This window comes from Agelaius phoeniceus, chromosome 3 (assembly GCF_051311805.1).
Source record: "Agelaius phoeniceus isolate bAgePho1 chromosome 3, bAgePho1.hap1, whole genome shotgun sequence".
Classification (NCBI taxonomy): Eukaryota; Metazoa; Chordata; class Aves; order Passeriformes; family Icteridae; genus Agelaius; species Agelaius phoeniceus.
Window position 1 is genome coordinate 63,360,262 of NC_135267.1, and position 17,220 is coordinate 63,377,481.

A 17,220-nucleotide genomic window follows, 5' to 3' on the forward strand; every position below is an offset into this window, starting at 1 on the left:
TCACTTGCCTCATCTGTTATTTTTCTTTGGTTTTTTTTTTATTCACTTGCCTCATCTGTTATTTTTCTTTGTTTTTTTTTCCCCTAGGTAGGAGTTGGAACAGCATCAGCTGACTACTTAATTCATCTCTTTCCTCCTGCCTGTCTTTTCCTCTCATTCAACCATCTTACCCTAACCTCCCTTTTTGTGCTCTCTCACTGGCTCTCTCCCCTTCTCGCTTCCTTTGGTTGTAACTCCACGACTTGGTGTTGACACTAGATGCTCTCATGCTCTCTGCTAGCAGACCAAGTTACGTGATCTTGTCAACAGAAGGTGGTTAAACTTCTTGAAAGAGATTTCATCTGGGGATTTCAGCTCTCAGGCCTTTCATTTTCAATGTTCACACCCAGAATAGGGTTTGCAGGTTTTGCTGTTATTAAGTGCTTGAAGATGTTTTAAAAAAGGTTCCTTGTTACTAAGGTTTAGGGACATTTATATCAGGAGGAGCCTCTGTGTGGGTTTTCTCCAGATTAGTGGAAATAGCAAATAATCGGAAAAATTCAGCATCTGTGTCCAGTTAAAAAGCTGTCTTCACCTTATCCTGATGAGTGTTATCTGGCAGATGTGTAACATGGTTAAGGCCAGCTTCCCACTTCACAAAAACTGCTGTGCTGTTACTGTGTTAGGTAAAGGGGATTTCCTAATGCCCCCAGAGGATGCCATTTAGACAACAAGGACTTCACCCTAGCAGCCTCTCTCAATTTTCAGGTGCTATACTATCACAGTTTTTGACATACCACCAATTTCCAAGCCCTTCACATAAGTAAGAGAAAATAAAAGAAAATCTTTTAAGCTGGTGCTGTTTTTCTCCCCAGAGCAGGGAGATAATTGATACCACTGTAGTTACGCTCCAGTGGTGGAACTGGCAGATAATGAGGAGAGATAACAGATGAAGCCACGTAACTGCAGCACAAACATTCAAAAAGTGTACAAATTCAACAACATTATTTTCATGGGTTTTGAAAATATCCTGAGTCCCCAGGCAACCAGCTTCAATTGCTATTCTCTCCATCAGATGTTTAAATAATAGCCGTCTAGGAGTGGTTAGTCTGTTGGAAATTAAATTAAAAATTTTCCCTGATTTTTATCAGAAAACCTTGCAACTTATGTAGAAAGTGGGAACGCCTTCCTGGAGCACTGAAAATTTTATTCACACCAAACATATGAAAATATTGTAAATAAATTAAGGAGAGCACTTGAGTTGGATTATCCTTGATTGGATATCCATTTAGAGAATAAATCCCAGAAAAATGTAAATATCTTCTAGGCAGAAGCATGAAGCATTACGAAGGTGCACTACATTTCACAAGCAGAGCCCATCCATGGGATGTGCCGTGTTAGGAAAGCATCCCCAGGAACTAAAGTGCACTGTTTCAAATTAACAATTGCTGAAGAGGATTTTTAGGTCTACATGGAGAGAAACTCCCTGATGAAAAACAGAGTATCTCCTTGTTCATACATTATGGTGACCACTGTGTATCATCTGACCAGTGACTAATGGAGAGATGGGTTTGTCAAATAACTCACCACTTTTGGACATTCCAATCTTTATGTTCAGGTCACTATGGATTTTGATTTTTGCATGCCTTTTCTATTGTTCTTGGTAAATCATCAAGGAAAAAAGATTTACACCAGAGAAACAACTTTCATAAAATCACAGAATGATTTGGATTGGAAGGGACCTTAAAGATCATCTAGTTCCGACCACCCTGCCAAAGGGAGGGACCCCTTCCATTAGATAGATTGGTCAGAGTCCCATCCAACCAGGCCTTGCACACTTCAAGGGACAAGACATTCAGAGCTTCTCTGGACAACCTGTTCCAGTGCTTCACAACCCTCATAGGAAAGAATTTTTTCCTGATGTCTAATTAACTAACCTGCCCTCTTTCTGTTTGAAGCCATTGTCCTGTCACTACACAACCTTGTCCTGTCACTATAAATCCTTGTAAAAAGTCCCTCCAGCTGTCTTGAAGAACCACTTCAGGTACCGAAAGATTGGAATAAAGTCACTCTGGAGCCATCACTTCTCCAGCTGAACAATGTCAATTCTCTCATCCTTTCCTCACAGAAGAGGTGTTACATCGCTCTAATCACCTTTGTGGCCCTCCTCTGGATTCATTCCAACAGGATTATGTCCTTCCCACCATTAAAACAAAAAGACACACAAGCCATGGCCACCAGGCCTTGGACAAGGCTACTAGGACAAACAATTGGAGAGGTGGTTGATGTGACTTTGTACCACTCTCCAGTGGGCTCAACTTTTCAGCTGACTAGTCAGTGGTAAGAAAAGAGAGACAACTTGTGAAATAGAGATTCATCTCTTGGACAGGCTCCTTCATCTTCCTTCTTCTCTCTTTCCTCCAACTACTATTTGTCCCAGTTTTTGTGCATTCTCTTGAATACCAGAACAGAGGGTAAGTCTTTCTAGAAATGCCTTTGTTTCCCATTTCCCGAAAGCAGCTTAAAAAATAACAGAGTACAAAACTGGAAGAGCTTATATAGACTTCAGTGGCACAGAACTCAGACAATAATCATTTTTCCAACTCCACAGATGCAGAGCATATTTCTCTTCCCCCCTTCCTGACCTCTCCTCTAGGGTCTTCATATGAAGACATTACTTTGTTTCTGACCTCCAGAGCATTTCAGCTTCTCAGTAAGTAATGTCTATCTCTGTATTTTGCTTTCCTTCCCACAAACAAAAGATGATTCACATTTTTAAAACAAATTTGAGACAGTGTCTGCAAAAACCAAAGAAGGACTCTTGCTGAAATGGTATGCTAACTTGGACAGATACTGCAGGCAGTCCTGCCATGTAACCTGGCTCAAAATCAGCAATGCTCAAGTGTAAATTAATTCAGTCTACATATCTGTTTATGTGGGCATTGGTTAGAATACAGGCAACCTCTAGTTTTACAGCCTGTGCTAATATTGAAGAGAATATAATTTCTGAAAAAATTAGCCATTCATCAACCTGGCCAGCCCCAGCACAAAAAGTTGCAAGGAATGAGCTGATAAAAATCCCACTACTATGACACATCCATTTTACACACTAAAGGTTAGTGTTCAATTAAAATTCTTCACACTGCTAAAGGTCAGATAGCCAGCCACCAGAAAGTGGAAAGAGTATTTCCCATGGAAAATATGCATTTGGAATTATGAGCTGATATGGTTCCAAACTGCAGGACAGTCTCCAGAAAACAAATGACATCTTTGATGACAGAGTTCAGCAATTTGGCAACTGAAATTGTAGCCCATGAAGATGAATTCATCTGCATAACTAATAAATCCAGGAAGTGCACTTGACAGTTCAGAAACAGATCAAGGCTGAGACACAGCTCTATTCTCCAACAACTCTCTTTAAACAGGTAGTTATATCTGTGGACAGAAGCTTAGCTTCAGCTACTCAAATGTGTTCCTTCAGATAATAAACAGAAATTAAATCCTTGTGTTGGTCAAATCAGCAGCAACCGTGCTATTGATTTCCCTGGTCATTTATCAAGTCATAGTGATACCATTGGTTATGGATTAATGAAGTGACTGAAATGATGCAATACATCAGTTTTATGGCACAGTACAACTCTGTCAGTGATACCTTTCACAAGTGTATGAATCTGCACATATGAGGTACTAGCTGGTACCATAAGGCATCACTTTATACACAGATTTCCCCAAATACAGGAATTATGTTTGTAACTAATACAGAGTGTGGGTCTGGGGGTGTGTATATATCAAATATAGATATAAATATAAATAAATGTATATAGGTAATAGAAAGATGTTCTTGAAACTATATGCAATTTTATGCTGAATAGGTTCTGCATAGCAATAAGCCTCTCTTTTTCTATGAAAATTTATAAAAATATTAAAATTGAATTGGTAACGGAACTACATATTTCCAAGGTTCATTTCCCTCATGTTTCCCATTTCTACAAAGGAAGTTTTTCTATAATTCTGATTTTTTTTAATGGTGAAAAAGTGTTGCTACGAAGGACTGGTATCTCTGAGTATTAACAAGACATTACAGTGTGTTCAAGAAAATAGGGGTTTAGATATGGACGGTGTTGTAACTGCAAAGAAGGGATGGGAAAGAGGAAAAGAAAAAGGAGAAGAACAACTAATTACTATAAGCTTAAAAAACAGCAGGCTCTTCAGCCCAAATCACTTCTTCCTGGGCTAAGGCACTGAATTGGATGAGCTTTTCAAACAACTTCTTCACAGAGACTTCAAGATAGCGACCTAAAAATGCTTCTAAAGTATGAATACTCCCAAATATTTTAATACATGCCCATATTACTAATGGAAATATGATTGCTGTTATTACACCCAGATTTCATGACTTTTCACTCCTTTTCTATGTATGGATTTTGCAGGTTGATGTTGACACTTGAGCAAGTTGTTACAGCTGATCATAATACAGTAGAAGGCTTTTTAATTGTGCAATTTTGCAATTTTTTTTTTTTTTGGGCTAAAGAAATATTTTGGGGAAATTGCTGTGAAAAAATTCTGGATAGAGTGTTCACAGGTTAAGTAATGTTTGACCTCATATCCTTAGGAGCTGTACCAGATACTTTGTGGGAAGATTACACAAAAGTGGGATTAATCAGCAACATGACAGAAGCTAAACAACCCACCTCTCACTGACAGATGAGAGTCTCTTGTGTGAGTTTTGTTGTGCAAGGTTGGGCTCCAGCATGGCCACCCTTGCTTTCAGAATAGTTATCATTCCATGCGCACAGCTGCTGTCAAAATGTGCAGGAATACATGAGAATAAATGTTTATTTCAGTATAAAGCAAAAGCCAGGGATCCTGACTTTTTAAAACTATTCCCAGAGGTCCTACCCTTTCACCAAGTGGGCCTCTATCATATTCTCTAGAATCTGCCATGTCAAAATTTTAACTACTACTAAGTAGGGTGCAAGCATTCTCAAGGTAGTTTAATAACCCTTTCATACTATGATGAGCAATGGATCAGAATTAATTAGCATGAAAGCTGGTGAGGATAAAATGATGGATAAAACATCAGAAAGAATGTACTAAATGTGGTGAAAAGCCCCACAGCCATAAACTTCCCTTGTGATCTAACTGAAGAACACTTGGATAAATAGAGACTGACACAGAAACCAACTCCTTTACAGAAGTCAAATGTTTCAAAAATGCTTTCTACAATATTTCAAGTTGAAAAAAAAGAAGTCTAAAATAGTTGGACACAATACATTTCAGGAAACTCTATGATGTCCAAAAACCTCAAACAAAAGACCTCTTCACATATTTCACTAAGTATACATCTCTACAAAGCAACATGAGCTTGAGTTGCCTTTTAGTTAGCACACAGAGAAGACTTCCTGAATACCTACGGCCTTTTGCTGCCAACTGCTTCACAATGTACAATCATGAAAAATGTTACGGGTTAGACACTTCCAGTATATGGAATGTCACCTGAAAGAAATGTCATCAGAACTGGGACTGATCTGTTGTGGGGAAAAAATCAAGATAAGCACGGTTTAGCAGTGTTTGCAAGTTTTCAGTTCATAACCTCAAAGCTCAAGGGAGTACAGCCTGAACAAATATAGCAGGAGTCATCAGACTCTTTCCTCAGCTCTAGATACACATAGTATCATGCTGTTCCTTTCAAAACATCATAAAACAGTACAGTATCTAGCAGAAGCTGATGCTCCTTTTGTCGGTAGCAACTCTCATACTGCTCCTTTGATACAAAATCTGGGGAACAAATAAACAGCAGTGTCATCTGCCCCACTCCACAACGGACCCATTTATCAAGCACAGCAATGGTGGGCAAATCTTGACCTGCTGTGGTGATAAAGTTCACACACCTGGAAGGATGAACTCTGCTGTCGTCTAGTGATGAACAGCAGTGCCAAATGGTTTGCGACATCTTGATGAGGAAATCAAAATAATAATGAAACATTTTGCACAGATGCAACTAGAGAAGCAAACATGACACTTTTCAGCTCCAAATGCTGCATCAACAGTGGAAAATACCTGATGGCAAATTGTGGCCTTAACTTTCCCTTGGCATTTAAATATATAGTTGAGAGAAAGGATGTCTGACTTCACATAGCAGAGAGGGATTAAAAGGTCAGTTTTCTTCTCAAGAAACTACCTTTATGAATACCAATGCATCAATTTTAAAGCTTTGCATTGAACATATAATTCCACATTATTAAAAATATTCAGATACAGGTTCTGCTACATAAGTTTGGTGTGCTTGAGTTATTTTTCTTAAAACACCCAAGTCCAAAAAATAGAGATTTTTTGAAAAAGCATTTTAACTATAAGTTTTCATCATGAGTTATTCTTTGGTAGACTGGTAAAGAAACATTCAATTAAGTGTTTCTGTCATTTTAGAGCAAGATTTCAAAATCATAACCTCTGTTTTATGAACAGTCTCTTCCTCATGACCATGGTGACGTTTCTCTGGAAAAGTTACCTTATACAGGAAAGAGTTGACCCCCACAAGCCTGGGATATAGGACATGTAAGTTCAAATCTCCAGTTTCAACCTAATAAGGACTCAAATACAACTCCAGAAGACAGGGAAGGAAAGATGTTACTCTTCCTTGCAAATCACATTCCTTAATCACTTCTGAGGGGTTTAGCACCAAGAATATGCAGAATCATGCACAGAGAAATCAGTGTCTTTCTTACACTTTTGTTTATGCAAGGAAGTGTTTACATTACTTTACTCACCATTCCGTGATTTAGCCATGCTGGTATAAAATTATCAAGGAGCTTTGGGTAAACCAGTTCCCTGTCATAGATATAGATGCTCCAAAACATCGTCACAACAAACTAAGGAGAAAAAAAAGACAAGACATTTTTAAATATATGCTTCTGAAAAATTAGTTGCATTCTTTAGATAGCAAAATGGGTCACTTAGCAAAGGATTTAGAGACAGATATGGGCATTATTGTTCTTTGACCAAATACTGTTATAATCAACAGTTTGAATCTGGATTACTCTTTGCATTCATTGAGGTTTTAACTTTTCTTTTTTTCTTTCCTGAACTTTTAGCCAGGAAAAAAAAAAATCTCATTTTTGACTTACATGCCTGTGGCCAAATTACAAGTGAATATTAGACTTTAGTAGCAGATGTGGCACATAAATAATGTTTCTCCACTAACAGGATAGAAAACAAATGGAAAATCAGCTAAATATCACTTGGAATTCATACAACATATCAATATGAAACATTCACTCCTGAACAGAAGCCTGTAAATTCATATTTGCACTTTTCTGTGTCAGCCATCAAGTCAGCTTTAAAAAAAAACAAACCAAAGAACCTTTGATGACTCTGTACACAATTCACACACAATTCTCTGTGGATTGGGATCCACAGAGAAGAGGTCTAGTATCCTGCTCATTTGTCAATATGAAATTTGGCTTGGTTCTTCTCAGAGACTATTTACTAGGGGTCCAGAAAACGACCATTATTTCCTGTAGACTGAGGCCAGGACAAACGGATCAGATAAAGTTTACAGTAGGCTAAATTTTTGCCGAAGTGTTCACATATTCTTTCAAGTTATCCTGATGTCTGAAAGGCAAAGACAATACAAACCCACAAAAATGTACAGAAATAATAGTTTTAGCTTACCTTAGCTGTGGCAAGTAAGTATTTTTCTAATTAAAACACCACTGCTTTCTTACCTTGGATTTGAGTAATAGTTTTCTAGTAATAAAAAAGGCTTATTGTTCATAGCAGTAAAACCTAATACCTGGGCCAGGAGCTTTTCAGTGACCATTTACAGGGGCTCTCTAAACAGAAATGCTAAATCCAAGTTCAAAAATTGAGAGCCAAAAGATAGAACTTTCACTGAGATAGAAGGGAAGTATTCAGTTACGTCCAAACTGATGTGGCTCATGATCTTACAGATCATTTATAGAATCAGTGAAAGAAATATGGGGTGAGCATAGCACATCCTGCAAATTAGTAGCGTGTATAATAGTGTAGGCATAAGTTATTTCATTAGCTTCTGACTTTAGAAAGTTAAAACTGAGGTTTGCAGTTAATCAATGGCACCTTGTTCTAACCACAGACACGCAGACTTCGGCCAGCCAGTTATGTGAATGACCTGAACCAGTACACTATTCCCTCAGTGTGCATACAGTACATAGTTTCTTGGTTTCCAGCACAGTTGTCCATCTGTTACGACAGCTATCAGTGCCTCCTCAGAATAAGCTTGGACTATTTGACTAGTGCACAGAGGCCAGGAAAAAAAATAGGTTATGATGGATAGCCCGAAAAGTACTGCAAGTTTAAAGCACCCCACAAGAAATCTCTCTTCTGGGTCAGTCTTGGCACTGGCACAGCGCTGCTCTTTACGCACCTGCTGACTCATAAGTGCCAAGATATGAATAGCTGAACAGCAGGAAAAATGGAAGCAAAGTATCCTCTTCTCTATAGGCTTCCTAGAAGTCATGTATTATCACAGTGGGTCTCTGAGAACCTGCTAAGATCAACTGGGGCATAAAAACATCTTCTCAGGCATATGAAGACCAAGATTGATAATGTTTTTTTTCCCAAGGAAGTCTCAAAACAAGAAAAATCAACCAGGATTAGACTGAACTTTATTACACTGAATAGAACAGAGGTAGCATGTTTTGACCTGTGATTTTTGTGTAGAGCAGAATAAAACAATAGACTTTGTCAAGGAGGTAAAGACAAGAAAAGAGGGGACGTGCCATCTGTCCCTTAACCAAAGTCAGCCAATGGATGGAACAGGCTCAGCCTAGCTGGTTGCAACCATCTGGAGCTACAGACGGCAAATGCTGCTTAGCAAAGCACTATCACAAGGCAGACATAAAGTAAAGGAAGTGTGCAAAACCAAACGTGTTACAGAACTAACTTATCCCAGAGGATGACCTGGTATGAGACTTAACACAACAGGGAATCTTCCCCACAACACCCTGGGGAAGATTCCTTCCAGGGTCTGAATGGTTCACCTTACTCTTCTTTACAATTAGCTCATTTGGATAAAATGAACTATAAAACTTAACTATTTTGATAAAAGGAATTATAATGAGGGCTTGCAACAGAGTTACTTTGGCTGCTTCTGAATTTGTTTACTTTGATTAATGAGCAACTGTTGGTCTGGTACTTTTAAGTACCCTCTACTATGCTTACATTTTGCCACTGGCAGACTTTTTATTTGGGCTGGGCTTTGCTAAGATCCCACGTCATCATGTAGTGCCAGACCATGACACAACTGAGCTGCTTCTTTACACTGCCTCTTGTAAAGTCCCGGACCTGCAGGATGAGTTTCTTATGCTTTTTTAATACACAAGGCAGCCCACAGGAGAAATGAGACAACATTCTCAGGAGGTTAAACAATAAACTTTCATTTGCAAACTTTAGAAAATAAGGGTACTTGGCAGATTTTAAAGAAACATTCATTCAAAATCAAGCATTTCACAAGGCATTGGCTTAGTGAACTCCAAACCATACAACTCTTAAGTTACCCAGATTTTGAGAAGAAGAAAGGGGGGAGGAAGAGAGAAATATTAAAAATCATTGCTTGAATTCTAGTGTGATTTCAGCTACTGTGAAATCCTAACAGTGGGCTGTGACCACATGTGCCTATGCAACTGCTTTTATCTGCCCTGGTCTCTCAGGGCATTCCCCCTTTGGTGGGACTTTCCTGTCCCAGTGGCTAATAGCCATTCTGGGGCTGGACTAGAGGCTTCAGGGCGGTGGGGGTGGAGCAGTGCAATATTCCACCTATGCAGGACACACCCTGCCCCTGGTCCCTTTGGTTAAGTACACTACCCCAGGCTCAAAACAATGACTGGGACCAGAACAATAGGAAACAGGATCTTCTTCTTCTTCCATGGTGGCAGTAGTGGGATTCTAACCTAGCAGAGAGAGGGAGAAAAAAAAGGAGAGGAAAAAGAGGAAAGTGTACAAGAAATCATACAGTGGACAATTGCTGCTTCAAGAATAAAAAATAGAAGTCCAGTCAGTATAGGGATTCCACCCTATGCAAGCCTTCATCCCTCACTGTGTCAGTTCCAGAGATGGCAAGAAAGATGCAAATCAGGATCTGGGGGGAAGAGTTCATGAAACCAGTCTTTTGGCTGCAGTGATTGGAAGAGTTCAGCAGACTGGTTGGCAATTTTCTTTACTTTTGCTTGTGCTGCTTAAAACAGCATTTTCCTACAGGTGAGGTTCAGAATTTCACATATTCCTTACCCATTTAGTAACAATTTATTGAGGATTAGACAATTTTATAAAATAGTTTTTGACACTTGCTGAACTTCTAAGTTGAGCTCCAAAATGGCCTAATGAGTCCAATTTAAAATTCTCTATTGCAATGCAATTGCACACCTCACCAAAAAATAGAAAACTTAAGGATAAGGCAAATTTTCAACAGTTAGGCTGCCTTACATTTTGGAGCTGATAATTTTACAAGTCCAGGTGTCATTGTAACCCAAACACATTTCCTGTATTACCACTCTCATCCCTTCTACCAATGTGGTTTCAGGGGGGGTCCCCAGAGTCCATATTACAGTAAATTATCTTATTACAATGCTAGAGATCCAAATGCCAGGATAAGGGGGAATATCAGGGTGTACCATCGGAAAGTTACATCAAGTGAAAGTTCTTAGTCTGGTTGCCTCAGGGGGGTTAAAGGTATAACAAACACTAGAGCCATTTCTATCTATTTGGCATATTTTTCTAGACAGGGTCCTGGGTTCAAATCAAATACCTTCCTAACTTACTAAACCCTTCACTGGTTTCCAAATCCAAAATCCTTTCTTCTGACATCTTGACCACTTAGGACTTCTTTGCTTACAGCTGGAGAAAACTTTCCAGCTGCCGCCTCAGTCTCTGTCAACCCCCTTCTCTGTCCGATCACGCTTCATGCATCACTTTCCACTACCACATGTGGTTCCTCTGGCATCAAACTACACTTCTTTCTCAGTTCAAAGTAATTCTATACCTTGTTCTGAGGAAGTAGGAAGGGGTATACAAATCTGATTTCATAATCATATGAAATCCTGTCTGAGCTTCCAAGCTAAATTCAGGAAGGAATCTTTTCCACCTGCTGTGGCAACCAGAGAGAAGACACAAACAGCCCAAAACAATGCTTGTAACATTTATACACATATTGCAAAACTACTGAGGCAGAACAGATACGAATATAAATATCACAAAACATATTAAGATAAAAACATGTACAAACAGTCACTGCAGCAAAGAACTGTGTAAATCTTCAGTCCTGTTGCTGCTTCATCTTCTCACAGCCACATCTTTGCATCGAATGCTTGTAGAAGGAGAGACAAAAGAAAACGCAGTCCTACTTGGACCAGTTTTAAAAAGCAGGAATTATCCATCTGCTGTTAATTTTGTGTTCTCTGCCATGGGCATCTTTGGTTACCTATGCATGCATGTTCAGGGGGGTCTTTAAGACCAGCAGGACTTCCCTGATAGCTGGGAGGCCTACCAGTACTGGCTGACCAGGAAAATGTATGGGGTTCTGGGCATCATCAGTCCTTTTGTTCCTGGAAGGCATGGTTGGTGTCATGGGACAAAATGCTGTAAGTCATGGATATCCACTTATTCTCCATGGGTCACTGACTTTGGTCACAGTGTCCCACAGTTGATCAGGCACCTTTGGATCCTGAGGTCTCAAAAACCATTTTAGGAGACCATTTGTCCTTTCTACTATCCCACTGGCTTGTGGATGTGGTGTAGGGGGTATGGAACACTCACAGGATCCCTTCAGTTTTTGCCCAAACCTGGACTATTCCTGCTGTGAAGTGACTGCCATTATCTGATTGCATTGATTTTGGTTTAGGAAGGAAACTGAATTATAATTTTAATCCTTTCATAGTACTTTCCCCTGTAGATCATGCCACTGCTTTAGCCTGCACTTAACTTGACACTATTTGTATGCCTATCAGCACATATTATTTTGCTCCTGATTAATTAAAAGGACCAATGCAGTCTACCTGCCAAATTTCCCTCAACTCCTTTCCCATCCTTAGGTGCAGGGGGAAAATGTGCAGGCGGTGTTCCTCCAGTTTGGGTGCAGCACTGGCTGCAGACAGAAATGATTGCTTCACAAGCCCTTCGGGTGACAGGACATCCCCTACTTACCACCTCTCTTAACAGGTCTTGCATCCCAGAGTGGCCATGCTTCACATGCTGCCATTCCAACAAATATCTCCATTTCTCTTCTTATTCTGTTTCCTTTTCCTCAGCTAAGATAGCCAACTGAGTGACAGAGTCTACTTGGTCATTTAAGATGTGGGCTGGATGATCCCCCTTCTGAGAGGCTGCTACCCATCCAACTGATACCATTTTGGATCTTGCACTTTTCAGAATTTCTCCCCATTTCTCTTTCTTTCATACTAGCAGTCTTTATACCTGTGTGTGCCAGTGGCTAATAGCCAGTCTGGGTCTGGATTAGAGGCTCCAGGGGGTGTGGTATAATCCCACCTATGCAGGACTTGCCCTGCCCCTCTTCTTCCCTTCGTTTAGTTGTTCTGAGCCAGTACTCATTTTCTCTGGTCTCTCACACCTACGTAAGGCTCAAACAGAACTCCAGCTCTTGTGCTCATGTTGCCTTCCTTGTGGCATAATTCATCACCCCTATGGAGACAGACATTGTACTATATTCACATCCCAGGCTGAACAGGCTGCTCATATGAAACAAAAATTTCAGAGAGCCCAATACTTTATTTTCCTTTGTTCCTAAGGCAAAATGGAACAAATATTACCCTTCCACTTCCTCTGTAGACACACTCAAGGCTTTGAATTCAAGGAAGAAAACAGGCACCAGAAATTGTTTTTTACATTTCTTTGCACAGGAGCCTCCTAAGACTGACAGATTTGCAAAAATAGTACTGGGTTAAACATAAAATGAAGCAACATATAGAACAGAAAAGTCCCTCATTTGCAGCTTATCCTATCTAGAATCTGTAATGATTCTATCTGTCTGTAATGATTATCTATCTAGGGTCCAGTCATTATAGACCAAAGGAAACCTCAGATTTGTCAGAAGACCTTGGAACCTGGAAATATGGAATAGCTCACTTATTACAGTGAGAAGAAAGACTGCTGAACAAATACACAGTGGCAGAAAAAAAATAAGGCTGAAAACAAACTGCTGTCTTCCCACTTATGGAGGTATTCCTTGAGTGTTTGTCCTCTGTCTCTGAAGCTTCAGAGGACACGAGCACAGCATGTGGCCCTGTCAAGGGAAAAGTTTTAAAGGACAAGTTGGGAAATGGATAGTTATTCAAAAGAGAAATCGAGTGGCTTTGTAAAAACACTACAAATGAAAGCAAAGAGAAACTAAGAAAGTAAAGCCAACAAAAAGAATTTTACAATTTGCACTTTTACATGAGTCCAACCAAGAAATGTTATGCAAACGAAGAATGAACCCAGTGGAACTTTATTTTCCTACACTATGTGTTTTTGGTTTTGGCTGGGCTGCACAGTTCAGTCATTTCCTGGATGGCTAATGACAAAGAAAAAAAACCCCAACCCTTGTGACCCTGACACAATTTGTTATAAGTACAATTAAAGGTAAGCTTTCTACCTATCTCCCAAGACACTTGTGGTTAACTGTGGGTATAAATATGTTGTTTGTGAACTTCTTTAACAGTTAGAGGTATTTACATCTAGAAGAAAAGTGGTGTCAAAGGCAGACCACAGTAGGTACAACTTGGCATGGTACTGTCTTTAGGTAGGATTGAGAGCTAGCACAATACACCAAAGGGATTTGAAAAGCACCAGTGACAGGAATCACAAGGAGTAGGGGAAAAAGCCCAGGGAAAACCACTCTCAGAAAACAGACTTCAGGGGGCAATTGTACCACTACTCACTAATTATCCCATCACCAGGCATCTTGTCATAACAGATGAGGGTAAAATCTAGAAGAGAGATTTTTGCATGGTTGAGTCAGTTATGGAAATAAAATTACGCTATAGTCTGGTCAAGTAACGAGGTAACTAGGAAACTGCAGCAAATGCCTACACATCTTTTCTTGGCATAAGATCACAGATCAGCATAATTGATGATCTACAGAAGGCTGATCAGCTTTCCTTTGACTCTACTATACAGAGAAACATGAAATAATAAAGCATGCCTGATTTTCTCTCCTTTGTATCAGAGGTTTTTAAACCCATAAAAGTAAAACAGAAAAAATGAGGTAATTCTGGTCAGTTTAGACTCTGATTCAAATACAGCTGTTGATGCTACGTGATGTAAAATGTCTGTGGTAGAGTTTGTGATTTTCTAGGCAGCAATCTCTCTTTTGATATGTAACAAGATCAATTTTTATTCTTCCTATTTTTAATAAACACAGTCTTAAACAACCAGAAATGCCTGATTTATCTCTTCTTCCTTTTGTTCAGTACAAATTACAAGAAACATATTGATAAAACCAAAACATTAATTAAGCATAGAAACATGGCAACTTAATTATTTATGTCAAACAAGTAGAAAAAAGTAGGGATAAGCTAAACCACTGGTGTAATGTCTGACTTTTAAGCATGTCTCACATCACTCTAGCAGTGTAAATTACTCTCAATATATGTCTCCTTTACACAGATAAAGGATGGCAAGTCCAAGTAATTATAGATGAAAATTGGTAATGAACTTCTAAAATGCCTATGCAAGCAATTTTCTTCAGTGGATGCTTCCTAGTCTCTTAGGCATTTGAATAGTATTGCAGGCTTATAATGAACTAAAAAAGGGCTAGGAAGTGTTGCCCACAGTGTTTTTTGTGGTGTAAGGCTTTACTGCACAGAAAATTAATCTGCTGATTTCTGATTTGATTCTCTGAAGAGTCATGTTAAAATAAGCAACAATAGGTAAATAGTAGCCATGATGTCCTTAGAAAAGGTTCATGTTTATTTCTCAACTCTCCTATGAAATATAGGTTGGCAATTCAATTTTATCAGAGTCCCTGAAGATACACAATGCGTATCACAACACTGGAGAGATGTGATTTGCTGCACAGATTTTTCAGGTTTTGATTTGTTTGCAAGATTTGCTTTGTTGTGAAGCCACAAAAGGAGATTATTTACCCTTGGGCTGTTCTTTCCCTCCTTTGGAAGGTGGGAAGAAGCTGGTGGTCAGACTTCCCAGATGGTTTGTATGTTTAGTTTCTCAGGAAGTCTTAAAAATTAAGAACTTGGTTACATTTTTTTTTTCTCACATCACTGTTTACCTTGCGAGTGGATACCCCTTTTCTCATCTGTTCTTCAGAACAAGTCATCTCAAGGGCTCCAGTAAGCAGGAAATACAGAAAAAAATGTGGTGTATTGCTCTTGAAAAGCTGCAGTTATTAGGCTTTAAATGCTCCCCTAGTATTTGCATTATTGCCTAAACATGCCCTGTGTAAAACACTGAGCAATAAAAATAATTTAGATGTTAAGGTAACTGACAAGTACTTAAGCATGATCACTACTGTTACATTAGAAACCCAACAAAGATTTTATTCACATCTGCCCAATTTTTATGTGTGAAGGTTCCCTTGTGTCACTACTGGAAACTGCTGAGAAGCTCCATGGAGAGCTAGGTGGGTGAGTCTCAAGGAAAGAAAGTTTGCATTTACAATTATTTTCTTTTTCTTTTTTCCTTTTTTTTTCTGGAGTGAGGAAGCTGTTAAAAGAATATGAGAAACAAGGGAACTTTTAACTTTTTTTTTTCTGCAGACACTCTGGTGTTTAATACCTTCCTTCTAATGAAAACCTCCATCATAGCAAAACTTCACTATTTTCTTCCACATAAATAGCTCTTTGGATGACAACATCTGCCTTAGATGTTTGCTACTTTTGGGCCCTGCACTCTTCCTATCTGTAATCCCACCAAGGCAGAGCCTGCAGTGAAATTCTCCAAGATCTTGAGAAGTTTCAAGGTCAGGAGCATTGCAGGAGTGGAGGAGCACACAGACAACATTATGAGCTAAAACAGTGGCAGGAAAGAATCCCTGAATCCTGAGAGGTGTGAGAGACCCAAGGTGCTTTGATCCATGTGAAGGAGTACACTTCTAGAGTGAAAAAGGCACTTAAAATATTTAAACACAGACAAATAGTGGGAAGTTGTTCTCCTTTTTCACTTCTACTATCAACACAGGAAAAGCATCTGTTGCTACTCACAATCACAACTACTTCTAACTCCCCATCTCTCTTAAAAACGCAAACGCAACATAAATCTCTGCACCCACAAAATGCATATTTGCAAACTTGTCTATGGACAAATTTTCTACTAGCTGTATTACCTGATCCAGTCTCCTCTACCATTGCTGGAAAACTGCAGTCTGCTACCCCAACATGAATTGTGGCAGCTCCCAAAAGGCAGCCCAGCAAGTATAATAAGGGAAGGCTACCAGCTGGGTTTTTATTAAAGAAGTACCTGCAGTGTTTCACATATGTTTTGCCTTTTGTAACTTTGCAAAAGCATTCTACATGTATTGTGAAATTCCACATAAATGGTGAAATGAAATTCTAATGAAGCATCACTGAATATATGAAATTATAAGTGATAGATTGATATGTTAGCTGCTGTTAACTGACAGAAAGTGATCAGCTGTTGTGAAAGTACAGCTTTAAAGACCTCATACAACTTTCTAATAGTCCATGAAAAAAATCTGCTTCTAGTGAATTTATTTTGAACTACTGTACAATGAAATAAGAAAAAGAGAATTAAAGATTGATCCTGAATTACAATAAAAGCATTAACTTTAACAAAATGTTCACACATTTTTGCATTGCAGCCTAAGCTTGGAACTAGACTGACATAGATGACACTTCCATATAAAAACTCATGAAATTTTGGATTTTTAGCAGCTTTATTAGCTATGTAAAGACACTGAACACCTCTTGCCATTGAAAGTGATGTGCAATGTCCCAGCAAAGCAGGATCTGATCCAAAGAATATTTTTCTTTTTTTAAAAAACATGTCAATCCCACATTTTCACATACCTTCTGTGTCCTTTTTAACATTACTAACAAAACCCCTTTTTTTCTACCTCCATTATTCTGTCAGCTCTGAATCCCTTGTGGAATTAACAAAGAGCAACCTGGACTTTTGCTTCTCTTCCTGCCCATGTGAAAATGTCTTACAGCCCAGATTCCCTCAGGTCATTATGGTGTAAAACATGCCACAGTCAGCACTTTCACTACTCCTGATGATGACATGTGGAGCAGA

General features: G+C 39.1%; 1 protein-coding gene across 1 annotated transcript in view; it reads right to left on the reverse strand.

The window, feature by feature from the left end:
• AIG1 (androgen induced 1) overlaps window positions 1-17,220 on the reverse strand; it is a 125,276-nt gene that overhangs the window by 70,577 nt on the left and 37,479 nt on the right. Inside the window, exon 3 of the mRNA XM_054629974.2 lies at window positions 6,747-6,848. Coding sequence (XP_054485949.1) covers window positions 6,747-6,848 — 102 coding nt within the window. The remainder of the gene's footprint in view (window positions 1-6,746; window positions 6,849-17,220) is intronic.